We start from the raw sequence: 15,889 nt of genomic DNA, 5'->3' as shown, positions 1-15,889 counted from the left end.
GTGCAAAATATTAAAATATCAAAATATTAAAACAAAACAAGGGTTTAAGGGTACACAATGTACTCAAAGCAGCCCAAAAACAAAATCAATTTTTGTTATCTAAATCGATATATTATTGAAAAATAACACTTTGATGTTTTGCAAAGGTTCATTCTATTAATCATACTTCATTGAAAACTTGCTTGATTTATTGTTGTTAATGAGTTATATACGTTTTACAAAAGTGTTGTAGTTTCAGACTTCTTTACAACATAACTCAAGAAGCACAGGACCTACACAAGTATATCTGTGATATTTGAATTCTTCTACACACTCACTATGAAATGATCATTGCAAGTTTTGCAAAAGCTCACTGCCATTCGCAAGATGCTGTGAACGACCAAATACACAACAGCTTAAATAAGGGATGTTGGACTATATAAATAAATTGTACCTTCAGAATAATGATTGGATTCCCAAATCAACAGTTTTGAAAATCTTATCGATACAAGAAAAACCAGTTTCTCAAAGCTGTAAATAGTAATGCATGTTTTAGTTGGTTTAAAAACCCATACGAAAACCTCCCAAGTTTTAACGGTTTCATCTTTACAACACCGCAAATTAGTGTGGGAAATCTCCTTTCCATCCAGCTTATTATCCCTCCAACCACAACATAGCACCCTACTGTGTCCTCATTTGCATAAAATTAACAAATTCTGTTAAATTAATTTTGTTAGGTCATTAAACAAGTGAGCAGGACTAGTGACCACAATTAATTCTGCGTTTTAACTGCATATTTTCTTGCTCCAGATCTACAGAAGATCTGTGTGGGAAGTCTTGTCAGGATATTGTTACCATTTAGTTGACAATACAAGTTGACCTGTCAAAATCTCATCAAGAGTTTCTTTCAAACAAAGTACTCTGTCAGTCTGCAACTACAAGTCTCGATATCGCAATAAAGTTATACATTTTAACTTGGAAATGTGACGAGTTGGGTGAGGTGCGGCAAAAAGTAATTGATATATCGGCAACGCATTGCATCATAAAGCAATTGCGGCATTTAAAAATTAAATTAAACGTTATACACATATTTTTGGTATAATTGTTCAAAACGTTTTCATAACATTCAAATGTCAGGTCATATGAAGGTCTTGAAAATATTCGCAAGCCCTGCCTTGATCACAGATAATTGAGGCAGTGCAGTATTTACAAAGTGATCACAATATCAAGGAACTGATTGGTTGTTGCTTGGTGCTATACACTCTTAAAACGATCTACTCATTTTTCAATATAAGCTTGTCAAATTTGTCACACAGGAAACTATTCAGATGAGGACATAACATATTTCTCTTCAAAATGACAAGAAACTACTCAAATGTCATTCAAGATGGCGATCTTGTTAATTATTATAGATTGTATAGATTCTTGTCAAAAATGACCCAACTTATCAAATTTGAGTACTTTATCCCATCAAAAATGACCCAACTTATCAAATTTGAGTACTTTATCCCATCAAAAATGACCTAAATTATCAAATTTTAGTAGATTATCCCTTCAAAAATGGCCTAAATTATCGAATTTGCGTAATTTGTCTTGTCAGAGGAGGACTTAACAGAATCTTGTCAAAATTAAATGGATAATCTTGTCAAATAATGAGTTGGAGATCTTGTCAATTTGAATAGTTACTTGTTCAAATAAAACTGAACTATTCATTTTGACTGTCAGTTCAAAGTGATAATAAGCCTAATCAAAATGAAGCGTATATCTCATCAAAACGAATAGTTACAGGATAAAAAAACCAAATGAGCAGGAATTTTATTTAAAAAATTAATGGTATGAAATTAAGGGTGTGTATATCAAAACAGCCCAGAATAAGCTGATGTTTTAGCAGAATAGGCTGATTTTGTAGGAATTTAAGTAGCACAGCTAGCACACCCGCAAAATCCACACTGGATCCACTGCAATGGAATATCCAATTATCTCTTGACTAAAATGTCACAGTGGCTTACAGCACTTATCTTAATCAAGTCATTTAAGCTTATCTTGTCAAACTATCTGTATTGCAAACAAGAAATTAGCCCTATCAGCTTGAATCAATCAATAAACACTATCAGATCATATTTGATGATGCATTTCCTAGGGACTGTCAGAATCCGCAAAATGATGGGTTTTTTTTGTGATTATGGGTTCTTTATGATTTGCTTCATCATTTTCATCAACATCAACAACAGTAATAATACCAACATCAACATCATTGCCATTGTCATCATCATTAAGCATCATCACTATCATCATCATTGTTGTTGTCATCATCATCATCATTAGCAGCAGCAGCAGCATCATCACCATGCATTATCATCATCACTCAGCATCATTTGCTTCTCCATTTTCATAATCAACATCAATAATAATACCAAAATCAACATCACTGCCATCATCATATAAGCATTATCAAAAGCATCATCATTATCATTAAAGAGTTTTTTTAATTATCCAAATAGCAACAGCTTTATTCAAACCAATAGACTCAGATGTGCACCACTAATCAAATTTGGTGATAAACTCAGAAAAGAATTAATGTATGATTTTTAGTGCAATGCGTAATTTGAATCAAAAGCAAGTCAAACTTGCAAAAAACGCAAAAACAGGTTCTCTCCGTCTCCAATCTTTGTCTAAAGTATCGTCAATTTCAGCTAAAAGTACGCTGGTCGGCACCTGGTGGGGGATTAAGCACTAATCCCATATTAATCCTACATAGTCATGCAAAACAAATATGATAAAAAACAAAAAGGTTTAATTCAATAACCACAATTTTAATTCACTTCAGCCATTGTAATAGCATTTCAATTTATAAGATTAGTGGTTTCCTCTTCTGGTGCTCACAGTTGCCATCCATTTTGAAAGCATAAAGTGGCGGTAGATATATATTCCTGTAGCCCAATTTCAGTCCAAAAGAAGCCTAAAACTGTCAAATTGGGATGTTTTAAAAGAATACAGCAAAGAAATCCCTCAATTGCGAGGTTTATTTGTTTGTTTGTATTTTGTTTTGTTAGCACTTTTTGCAAAACATTAAAGTTTCTCTGGTATTTGGAATCAACCAAACACATTAAAATATGCATTTCTAGTTGAAATCAATACATTTTTTTTGAGGAGGGTGATACCCTGCAGCCTATTCCCCGGACAAGCCCTGTACACTTCCGGAAATTTGGCGAGGTACTCGCCTTTGGCTCGCATGTTTTTCAGGGAGTGGATCGTTACCTCGCTTACACCTCTGAATACACCCCTTTTGGAAGACATGACCGTAATCTCCAACACAGGGGGTGCAGATTTCAAACAAGACTTATGGTAATTTTGTTAGCGGGTCAGCGGAATGATTTTGCAATTTTACCATGTACTCCACTGGTTAAAATAACCCCAATTGGGAGGAAAATGCATGACATGGCAACACTGAATAAGCGGTTTCCTCCATCCTTGCTCCTGGATGTTGCTGACCGTGTGAACATCCTATAGGTTCTTGATTGGGTCACTAAATTCCACAGATTATAATATTGTTGCATGAATATGAGAGACGGTTTGTAAACTTGACATCTGCTTGTTTCAATAGAGGAAGCTTATAAACCATTTGTCCTACAAATCAAGATCCTTATTTCTTATGTCCTCATTTTACAGGGAATATTTTAGAACATTTTCTTTGAGCTCTGATGTATACAATGACTTTGACATTTTTGATGTACAGATGAATCTACCACTAAGCATATGATCCAGGTTTGCAGAAGGGGGATCGGGGAGCAACGCTCCTAGGAAATAATAGGTAGTTTTTAGATAATCCTAAAAAATACTACATGGTACTATGGGATTTCATTTGAGCAAATGCTGAACTTCAGTCTCTGGCTCCTGAGGAAGAAATAATTTTCTACGACTCTAATAGACCACTCCATTAGGATATTGAGAAGAGAGCCCTCAAGCATTTTGTGATTTGTCAGAGAGAGAATTAAGTTCAATACATTCACACAATGATTAAGTCACTTCTCTAAATGTATTGAATAATATTAAATGATTTGAGTTTATCAGTGATTGTTTGTTTGTTTGTCAAGTTGACAAGTGTTTGTTTGTTGTTGTTTTTTACAGTGGTTACTTCCCTAATGTATTGAAATAACAATATATATCTAATTTGATTTTGATTGATAAGGTTGTGCTTGCTGGTTTTCTGGTTTGTATGATGGTTCGCTCGCTCGCTCGCTTGCTTGCTTGCTTGGTTGTATGATTGTAATTCTTGATATTGCTAATAGAATAAATCAATACTGTAAATCAGGGCCGTAGCAAGCGGGGCGGCCGGGGATGCCATGGCCGCCCCACTTTTTGAGAAATTTGTTATGTTTTTCTTTATGTCTTTATTTCAATTTGGCCATATATTTGTGATTTGGCCGCCCCACATTTGTGATGGCCGCCCCACATTTTTCAACCTTGCTACGGCCCTGCTGTAAATGTACCTATAATGTATGATGCTATTTAAATAGAAGTTCTATAACAGTAATATGCCTGTAAAATGTGAAAAAAGAACTATAGCAAACTGCTACCAGCCAAAATCTATTATTTTTCTGAGAATCAAGGAAAAAGTGCACCTAAAGTTCATTTTGCCTCCAGATTCAATCCAATTAAAGAAAGTAAGAAAGTGTAGCTAGCGCTGCTTCAAATAATTGTTAAAAACCTTTTGATATTATTGCCAAACATCTCTCAAATGATTAAAATCATATTTTCAAAAGTTGTTTTTACTGATTCTGTTTCTGTGTCCATTGGACTGGTTAAAAGAGGCTTAAATCAAATTTAACTGGCCATGAAATATGGCAAACATAAAATATAAAGACTAAATATTTATAAAGGTGACCTGTTGTTACCCCTTTTTGCAAACCAAGCTCTGTACAACAATTGATTGGATAGAGTAAGAATTTTCAAAAAACACAATAGATGCTGTACCTAGAGGGCCATAGTTTGCAAACACACACATGTTCAGGGACTCTTTTCTATACATGTTTCAGGGCCAGTGCCTGGAGCTGTGCATGTATGCATTGATTGTGTACATTATTATGCAAATGAACTATGCGTGTGCCAAGCAGATGGGGAGATTCTGATTGGTCGCTGACATCATGCCTGGATTGTCAATCACTGAGCCTGGCACGTGCCAAAATCATTTGCTACTGTGGGAAGTTATGAATAGGTAATCAATGACATCACTGCTTGGGCGGTGACTAGCTGTGCAGCGAGGAACTTTGGTTAGCAGTATAGTAGCAGTGAGTGATCATAACAAGTCTGATGCTGCTGTAGTGTTAACCTGCTGGTAGTGAGTGTGATAGAAAACCATGGTGATTGATGCAAATTCTTTAACAGTTTGGGATAACTAGTGGTGAGAACTTACTACTTGCCATGACTACTTAGGGACAAGCTTGGCATACTGGATGATATTACCGAAGCCTTTGATGTGTGGACTGGACTAAGCTATGTACAAGTGTATGCATGTGTAGCAGTGATTTATTTTATTTACAAGATATTTATGGTTCTCTGAGCAATTTCAAAGCGGAGTGCTAATGGAACTTGACATTCAGACCAGTTGATTACTAACCATCTCCTTCTTGGAATTCAATTTTCGTCTGTCTTCGATTATTTTTTCGTAACTCCGTAAATATCGTCATGGCGATTTGTAACCAACCTCACACCCAAGGATTATTATCCATATGTCTACTATTTCTTGTTGCTCTTGCTTCTTCTCAAGTTCAACCTCAACTTGGGTTTTTAGCCGCACCTGATGATACAACAACCTTATCCGGTACGGATGTCACATTTTATTGTACGATTTTAAACTTGAAATCCATGCATTCTGTGGTATGGTACAAGGGGAGTATGCCGCTGACAAATGGCTCAAATGTCCTCCAAGAAATCACCCTCAGTCAGCCTAATAGATATTTTGTGATGGTCAACAACGGGATTGGACAGTATAACCTTGTTATCCGGGATGTCAGTCTGTCGGACGATGCAAACTATTATTGCGCAGTACACCAATACAGAAGAGATTATCCTATCTTAAGCTCTGATCCGCCCGCTTGGAAGTGCACAAAATCCCTGATGAGAACTTTCCAACGTGTCGACCGCTTGAGAAAGCGACTTATAGAGTCGGTGAAACCATTCGTTTGACTTGTATATCTGAGCGTGGAAATCCTCCGGTCATGTTGACGTGGAATCACGGAAAGCGTGTGATTCACAGTAAAGTCACCCAGGATGATACTGTGATCGGATACCGCCATCTTCATTACGATTTAACGATTACACCTGCCGATCACGGTACCACTTTCCAATGCAAAATGACGACGACTGCCGCATCGGCACTCTTTCAACGAAGCTGTAGTTTAGGACCGTTAGATGTTGTATACAGACCGCAAGTTTCCGTCCAAGCATCGCCGGACCCTGTAGTCGCAGAGCAGACGGTGAGTTTATTTTGCGACGTGAATGCAAACCCTGCTCCGGCCCAGTTCAAATGGACTTTTAGCAAACCTATAGACCCAAAACATCTTACATACAGTAGAAACAACCAGCAACTTGACATTGTTGCGACTTTAGCCGATAATAGAACGACAATCACTTGCAACGCGACAAACACGCAGGGATCCAGACTAGCTCATATTTCACTGATCGTACTAGATCCAAAAACACAGTCAGACTTAACATCTAATCCGACTCTAATACTTGGCGGCGGGACAAAACCGCCGAATAGTGCATCATCGGACACCGATGATTTGACATTTGATCTAAAACCAGAAGTACTAGCTGTAATAGCAGGGACGCTTGCCTTAATCGTCCTCGTCTTAATACTCTTAATATTAGTAACATGTCGTTGTACGTTACAACAAAATAAATCCTCGCCGCCTCCTCCCCCTCACCCGGTCATATACGGGGCACCAGAACTCTTCTATGATCAAGGGAGTGTATATTTTGAACCTAAAGATAGGATAAGCATACGTGAAATGCCGACATTAATGAGACCGGCCCCTTGGCACAGGACAGTGGGGGTACAGGTGCCATATATGGAGGATGAGGATTCAACGTATGAGGAAATTGGACAAGACTGGGATGAAGGAACAGTGGAATTAAGAATTTGATGTGAAATTGGTTGTTTGATATTGTGCTTTATAGTCTCATTTTTGAAGACGGAAATGTTTATGGAACAAGAGAGAAACTGCCAACTTGATTGATGAAAGGAACTTCCAGCCAGAGGATGTATTTTGGATATGAAACTTTTATTGGAACACATAATTTGCATAAAAAAAACACTGGGCCTTTTCAAATTTTCAGTTTCCAGTCTCATAATTGTATTTTATATTGATTTTTAGTTTTTTGGTGAATTGCATTGTAACGACCAATCAAATTACAGAATTTGCTGCCCACTATAAACGAATAAGCCTAAAATAGCCTTTTTCCAAACTTTTGGTTTCTCAGTAGCACAAAAGCAATTTGACACCTTCACAGCAATTGAATATATTATCTGTCAGTCAAACTGGAACTTTACAATAGAAACACCAAAACCAGAAACAAAAGCATAATGTGAAAACATCATTGTGCAAAACTGGGAACTTGAAAAGGCCCATTGTAACATGTCTTACTGTATCATGATGTAATATCAACTAAAGTTTAATTTGCGGGGACACAAAAAATTCACATAATACATGTAATTGAGAATTAATAGTATGGAGTATTAATAGTAGAAGCTATCACTACCAAGCAGATTTGCAACATGTCAGTACATGATAATAGCATGACCAACGCCCTATATTGACATAATGTGCATCACTTTTTATGAGCAAATTTGCTGGAGGTGGTGCATGCAAATTATGTGTAATTTGCCTAGGCGGTGTGCATCACTGCGGTCAGAGGTTTTGACAGGACCTATCTACTATAAACTATTCTACTTGAAGAATACAGTTTCACCTGCATGGGCTAATTAATTTGAAATCCCCAGTGATGAAGATTTTGGAATTCCAACCAAATTCAATAGTTTAACCCCATGAGAGCTACCTGCCGATTGGCCAAAAAGAAGTTGGACCAATCAATAATATTATTAAAATAATTTCACACACAAAAAAATTGGGGTGAATTATTTGCAAAGCTCCACTCTGATTGGTTATTATAGTGAAGATATCATGTAATTGACCAATCAGAGGCAATGTTAGATAGGCAGGTAGTGTTCAGGGGGTTAAATAATTCCTAATCCAACCATTTTCATCCATAAAAAGTGGAAAAGATAGGGAAACTTTAGGAATTCAAACAAACTTTTTCAATTTAATTAAGTTCAAATTGTGAGAAATTCAACTGCTGCCAATTTCATAAAAAAATTTCAACTGGAATTTTACTAGCGAAAATGTCCAGCTGGTTGATGTAATGTGTAACTGAAATTGAAATGGCAGTAAAATCTTCTGCAGGGTGTGTGTGGATTTATATTATAAATGAATTAGCCCAATGTATTTTATCATCATCATAGTAAAATTTGTATTATGATTATATCTCAGTAAAAGTGATACTTTTTCTTCTGCTATTTAACTAAGTTCACACTAAATCACACTTCTTTTGTTTCTTTTGAAGATATGCATCTTTTGATATTTTTGGCCTGATAATTAGGATTTGGTTCTATGCAGATATATGAAAAATGTTAGTGAAGTTTGTTGTTGTTGTTTTCTGTTTTGTTTTGTTGCTGTTTTTTGTTGTTGTTTTTTTTACCAAAATTGTTTATGATGTGGAGGTCATGTCTGTTATTTTGAAATGTAAATCCATCTGGACACTACTGGTCATCTAACAGCATTTCTGATTGGTTGATAACTTGAAATGCCTATTTCAATTGCCAATTATGACCAGGCTTTAAACTATTTATGGTCAAACTTGTAAATGTGCAGATGATCTTATTAACACCCTCTTTGATTGTTTCAAAATTGGATACAATATTCGTTTTAGCCAATCGGCAGGTGGTTCAGGTTAAGCACTGAATTCACTGAATTCTAGGAATATTATGATTTCCTTCTAAGTAGTTCTTCTAACTTTAATATTAATTTTCTTTTATTATTTTTACTTTATTTTGTTTCATTTTAATTTTAATTTATTTTATTTTCACCACATATCTAATATTACCAGACAGCAGAAAAGGTGTCACTTTTACCATCACCCAAATGTGTTAAATTAATAACCTGATATTCACGCTTTGTATAAAGTCACAAAAATGTATATAATTTATTTCAAAAAATGTATAAAATGGTTTTGTATATAGGAATGGAGTGTATATAATATTTTTATGAAGCTACTGGTGTAAATTATCATTGATTTTGAATTTTGTTTAATTTATTTGTTAAAGAGATCTTATAAATACTCAATGTATGCATAATTTGTACCTATATATTTAATATGATTATTTGTTTCAAGTAATAAATTTAATTATATGATATCCGAACTTAAACCATCTGGCACAGGCAACAAAAGGGTTAGTTTCCTGTCCAACAATGTTAAAACATTTCATATTTATTTCACAAATTGAGGATTTTTTGTGTTAATGTGCTAAAGACAAATATCTCAAAATATCTGTAGGGGTCCTTATTGTGGGAGGGGTGCTTTCTAAGTGCCAAAATTCGGTCATAGCGCATAGTCCAAAATGCTAAGATTTTTATGAAATATAACTCTAGTGTCACTGTTTCCAGAATACCAAAAATAGGCCATTGCAGTTGACATCCATACACCCCCGTGGAAGGCATGACCTTAATCTCCCACACAGGGAGTTTGAATCTGAATGGACTCACCTGAATGGGTGTGGGAGATTAAGGTTGTGTTTTCTACAGGGGGTGTATGGATTTCATCTGGAATAACGCAATGTTATCAACTTATCAACTAAGGTTCCACTATATACCTCACTTAATCAGACCAAAATGATAATCTTGTCACATTTGAACTGAACCAAAATAGAAAGTGACAAATGACCAAATATCTGTTTTTCTACCTTCATCCAAAGAGAACATAAGAATGTATTAACGTTATACATGTATGTAACTCAAGTGCTGCATACACGTACAGATTCCTTCTTCATTTCTGCTATGTTCATACAAAATAGGCTATTCCACTTAAAATCCACACTACCCCTGTGGAAGATTTTGAAAATATCTGCTACAGGGAGAGTATGAATTTCAAATGGAATGAGCGCATTAGGCAGCTCCGTTTGAATTTTATACACCCTCTGAAAAAGATTCAACCTGAATTTTTCCCTGAGGGAGGGCAAGTTTCAAATGGAGCTGCTAATGTGTTAATTCCATTTGAAATTCATACTCCCCCTGTGGAAGATATTTCCAAAATCTTCCTCAGGGGTAGTGTGGATTTTAAATGGAATAGCTCAATCATGTCCACCCGGTTCTACTTTTGTGGGAAAGTAGACCCTGGTTCGAACCCTGCTATTTTTTCCCATGTACAGATTGTACAACCCACTTTTACACACACAAAGAAGGAATCTTATTCTATGTCATTTTACTATATAACCAAAGTTATCTAAAGGGATAGATGTATTAAAAAGTATACTCATTCAAAACAAAAGAATATGTACACATACCTGTCGTTAGGGGCTTTCATTTTCTTCAGAAACCTGGTCAAAACAAAGACAGTCTTTAAGTGTTAACTACAGGTAAATTAAGTAATTCTTGGCCGAAATCAAACTTTATGAACGCTAGTGGCTCCGTGATAAACCCACAAGCAGATAGCGCAGTACAGTAGAAAGCTTACATGCGCCTTACAGGACGAAATGAGCATGTTCCAGCTTGGCCAAGAAATACTTAATTTACCTCTATAAAAATTTAATTATTCAAAATAAAATGTTATCATTTGTATGTTCTTGTTTTCATATTTTGCCAAGTGACAATAATTATGCATTAAAATGTATTCAAATGTTTAAACTTGAAACCAGTGTCTATGACTTTCATGTAATATTCTGTGTCAGATATAATCTGTTTCATCTCTTTTCATTAGGCCTATAGTTTATAGCTAATATTCCTTTTCCAATCTTGAGAACGGCAAATGACTTCTTGGCTTGATAGCACAACTTGAATGAAATGGGTTATTCCATTTAAAATCCAAACGACCCCTGTGGAAGATTTTGGAATTATCTTTCACAAGGGGAGTAGGCCTATGTTTTTCAAATGTAATTGGTCTGAGTTAATCATTTTGAAACCCATACTCCCCCTGTAGAATAGCTTTACCTATATCTTTCACAATTGGAGTATCACAAGTTACCCAATTGTCTATTCGTTCATTTTAAATTAACTCAGATACCAAGTTAAATGCGCTATTCCATTTAAAATCCACACTACCCCTGTGGAAGATTTAGCTAGTCTTCCACAGAGGGAGTATGAGTTTTGAATAGAATAGACAATTGGGTAACTTCCATTTGAAATACTCACTCCAGTTGTGGAAGATATAGGTAAAGCCATAATACAGAGGGAGTATGGGTTTCAAAATGATTAACCCTGACCAGTTACATTTAAAATACATACTCCCCCTGTGGAAGATATTTTCAAAATCTTCTACAGGGTTAGTGTGGATTCCAAGTGGAATAGCCCAACCAAGCCCTCACCATTCTGCAAGATTTTAAACTGTTATTTGCTGATTTTGCTCTAGCATGAAGTTGTTACAAAGCTCAAAAGTTTGCTCAATGTTATCTCAAAGCCAATACAATGTACTACAGAATCCAACTACAAAAAACATCACATATGCTATACATCTGCATATACTTTTGCGTGTGACCCCGCCTGACCCGTAGTGGGTTAATCCTACATTACAGCTTTAGAACATCTGAAAACAGCATAAAATTGGTTAAACTTTGGCATATATTCTCAATTCATGCTGGTTATTAACAATGCTGAGGAACTTGTTTAGAGTTAGATTGGTTCTGCAGAAAGATTCCCCAACATTCATAAGTATTAAAATGAATGCCTATACACCTATCCGATTTCGCCATTACTGCGGTGTCCCAGATGTAAAACTGCGGTGTCCCGAGGTCGGGGGTTCCATCCATTATTTATTGTGTGCTATACATAATTGTACCGGGAATTATACACAGCAGTGATATTCAATAAACAATCATGAGTATTAAATTACGAATTAAATCTCCCGCTCTGGTACATCTGTGTTGCCGTCAATAGAGGGCCAAATACAGTAAACGCCTCTCGGATTGGTGTATATTGCAAGAACCTCTGAACAGACCAGTTCCATCAGTACATAGCCAGTGGGTGTCATGCAGCCCTTAAAATCAACCAAACATCTATTTTTTGTGGACTTTTGTTAAGTGGCAGCACCAGGGGGCCATGGAGGAAACTCTTGCTCCCTCTCTAGTATTCCCCCAGTAAAAACAGAAAATTACACAAATTTCCACTTTTTGCAGCCAATGCACCCCGAAAAAATTCCTGGCCCTGCCACTGCTTTTGTATATTGCCAACAAAAAGTGTATTTTTTGAAAAATCACATTTAGTGCTAGTATAAGCATGATAAGTTAAAACATATGGTCCCATCCCTGGGTAAAATGTAGACCTATACAAAATATTCATCAATATTAACTACAAGCATTTAGTCAACAATGGTCAATATTCTTCATTCAAATGAAATTATGAAATTTAAATTGATAGTTTCAACAATGAATGACTATTTTCTTTTACTCCATTCCAGCTTGGGTTTCATTCGGACTTTTGTTGTCTTCATACAGATCATTTTTGTCAATAGCCCTGGAAATTTGATCAGATGCTGCTTGGATGCGCCTTTGTCCCTATCAATAATGAGTAAATAGCTGGATAGTGATAGTAATTCTTAATAGTCATATCAGCCTATATCAACATATTCATTAAGATAAGTTAATGATCAGATAACGTTAAAACTGGACCTGGTAGAATTAGTTTTTACAGAGCAGATGTGACTCATGGCATCTGAAATAATTTCAAGGCACAAATTATGTATGTTAAAAACTTGAATAATATTAAAATATTATTCCCATTTCCTTTGGAGTAAAGGCATAATACCATATTCACTTTTGTTTCTTCTAAAACCTTCTTTTCCATTTTCATTTTCAAATTAACAACTTCACGTTTTGGCAAAATAATATTCTTGATTTCATCATGCATCATTTATGTTGTTTTCAACACTCAAGACATTCAATAAAATATATGCTTTGCATGCTTTTCCTAAGACAGATTTTCAACAAAGAAGATATCTTACCCATCCCAAAATCCTTTGCAACATGAAACATCCCCTCATTACATCAAATGATACTCCTATTACTTTGTACAGGTCCGGGGGTACTCAGTACAAATGACCATACTGAGGGACGTGCATAAATATGGGTAGCATTTTCAGCCTTTTGGTATATCAATGACCCCTTTTCTAGGTCAGAAAAGGATGGGTCCTTTTTTCAAAATTTTCTCAATTTTTTTCAGAAAACAGCCCAATTTTTCCATAATCTAGCCAAAATTTTCAAAATTTTCCCAAAATTTTTGGGAACATTTTTAAAAACTAAGACAATTTTGGTTAAATTCGGCCAAAAATTTTGACTTTTGGTATATCAATGGGTCAAAATTTCTTGAAAAATTGGTATATTTATGGGTCCACTTCCAAAATCTCAGCGGCACGTCCCTACCAAAACCATGGGTCGATAGTCAAGAAATAAACATATTTTGTTCATTAACCCTCACACCCAACCCTGCTTTTTGCTATCGGAAGTTAAAGAAGAAACAAAAAAGGAGAGAAGGTGAACAAAGAAGTCACTTGGCACCACCGGGATTCGAACCTTAGATCCGCCGCATGCCAAGCACACGATCACAGACCTGTAGCTACACCGGTTACGCTGATCCATGTTGCTCAAGATATAAATCAGTGCAAAAAATTGAAATTGAAGAAAGGCATTGTGGGAAGTGTAAGATATCTTTTCTAGATTTTCAAGTAGAAAACTGAAGAAACAGAAGTGTTATACAATTACTTTTCACTCGGTTTACCTTACAAAGTGAGAAAGAGTTGAGTGACCATGGTATATGCCGGGGGCACTCAACTTTATTTTTGGTAGGGGTATGTGTGCAGGAAATTTGGCAACTATAAGAACTGATTTTCAAGTAAAATATAGGGTTTGCTAAACTGCTGAACTGAAATGTCAACATTTGGTGGTCTAGTGAACTAAAATTTGGCACAATTACGGGATGTGGAAAGGAACAATTCTAAATTTGTACATTTGAGCTAAAGAGCTATAATTTTCCATGTTTGAGGCTCGGTTTGAGGCTAAAGGACTGGCGCATGATCCAAATGTGGGTCTAGCTAAGGAACTGCTGGAGAGTCATAAAAAGGGACCCTTGACAAGCCAACTAAAAAGCCTACAAAAACATGCTGGCCTATAAAAATGGAAAGAAAAGAGAGAAACAGATTTTAAGAACATGGAAAAGAAGCACAGTCCTAACAATAAAGTGAACAAATGTACTGTCAGCCTCTGGGTCAAGAGAAAGGAAACTTCTTGATCCAATTTAAGCGTATCATCATGTAACCAAGAAAGTCCTTTGTCTAGTTTTCTAGAACAACACCATATACAAAGTAAGAAAGACAGTGCGCATCAAAACACATCAAGATGCATTAAGAAAACAAAAACTAAAGTAATATTATCCTTTTTTGCGCACGCTCTCACCAACGACTAACGTCTTAATTTAAACATACATTGTACACACTACACCAAACTAAAAACTATAGGATGGATTCCTACATATGGTAATATACATTCACACTCAATGCCTGCAGCAAATTGTGCCAAATGTAATGGCACAAATGATTAATCTAAACATCAAAAGAAAGAAATCAAAATCTTTTCCTGTGCAAATGATATCGGCTGCTTAGTACCAGAAGTTGGTAAGTGCAATAGCTGCCCTGCAATATACACAAGGTAAATACTCATCTACACAGCAGCTATACATGGCAGCTATTAGACTTGCCCACTTCTGGCACTGTGCAAACGATATGTGCTTGACATTTCACTTTAGATCACTGAGGGCAACTCTGTGATTTAGCAGCCCAATTGGGCTAATTGTAAGACAGAAAATCATGCTTCAACTATCCAGGCTGGACTTCCAAAATGTCTACCTTTAGCGCAGATTTATTTTTTGCAGCCCAGGCTGTACACAGGAGAGGGTGCAGCACCCCTCAAAATCCACTTTTTGCAATGTTTTCCAATAAAAAAGTTCAAAAATAGAGCAATTGACAAAAGGTCCACTTCTTGGCGATATGGCATTCAAAAAGTCCAAAAAAGGGCAATTTTGAAGCGATTTGGATCCACTTAAAAAAAAAAATTGCACAAGCGCTTTTTCATACAAAAGGTTAACTTTTGAAAATCCTGCACCCCAAAATCATCCTGTGTACAGACCTGTTACAGTCTAATTACCATGATTTAACAACATGGCAACACTGCTTCAGACTATATTTATACCTCGCATATGATAGTAATGCTCCGAGTTAGCCAGTTTAAGATGACTGAAGATTCATTGAATTTCTTGAAATTCAAAGCTCGGATAAATCTTGAGTAGAAAAAAACATGCTGATGACGGGCTGATGACTTAAGTACCTAGTGATACCTAACCCCATAGCTGTATACATAGGGTGATGGAGTAAACAATTTAGCCTGCGTGTCAATGTGATTTGATCCATGCAAAATGTATCATTTGCTCGACGAGCAATTTTAATGTTTGAAACGCTTTGACCAAAGGCAAATTTGTGGATATAGACACTAGGATCCACAACATATTATCTATTAGGGGCACAGTTCTTTAACCCCAATACATTTGTACCTTCATTGAATGACCTTTGACAATTTGGGTACTAAAACTCATAC

At 36.0% G+C, this 15,889-nt stretch overlaps 2 protein-coding genes across 2 annotated transcripts in view; one reads left to right on the top strand and one right to left on the bottom strand.

The window, feature by feature from the left end:
• Positions 1-15,889, bottom strand: part of LOC140146567 (uncharacterized) — a 385,394-nt gene that overhangs the window by 157,184 nt on the left and 212,321 nt on the right. The window lies entirely within an intron of this gene.
• Positions 5,198-8,505, top strand: LOC140146564 (kin of IRRE-like protein 1). The gene is given in 2 exon segments (XM_072168436.1): positions 5,198-6,061; positions 6,064-8,505. Coding segments are annotated over 2 exon segments (1,461 nt in total). The 5' UTR covers positions 5,198-5,664; the 3' UTR covers positions 7,128-8,505.

Source organism: Amphiura filiformis, chromosome 2, assembly GCF_039555335.1.
Source record: "Amphiura filiformis chromosome 2, Afil_fr2py, whole genome shotgun sequence".
In the NCBI taxonomy this organism is placed as follows: domain Eukaryota; kingdom Metazoa; phylum Echinodermata; class Ophiuroidea; order Amphilepidida; family Amphiuridae; genus Amphiura; species Amphiura filiformis.
This window is presented reverse-complemented; position numbering and strand designations above follow the sequence as displayed.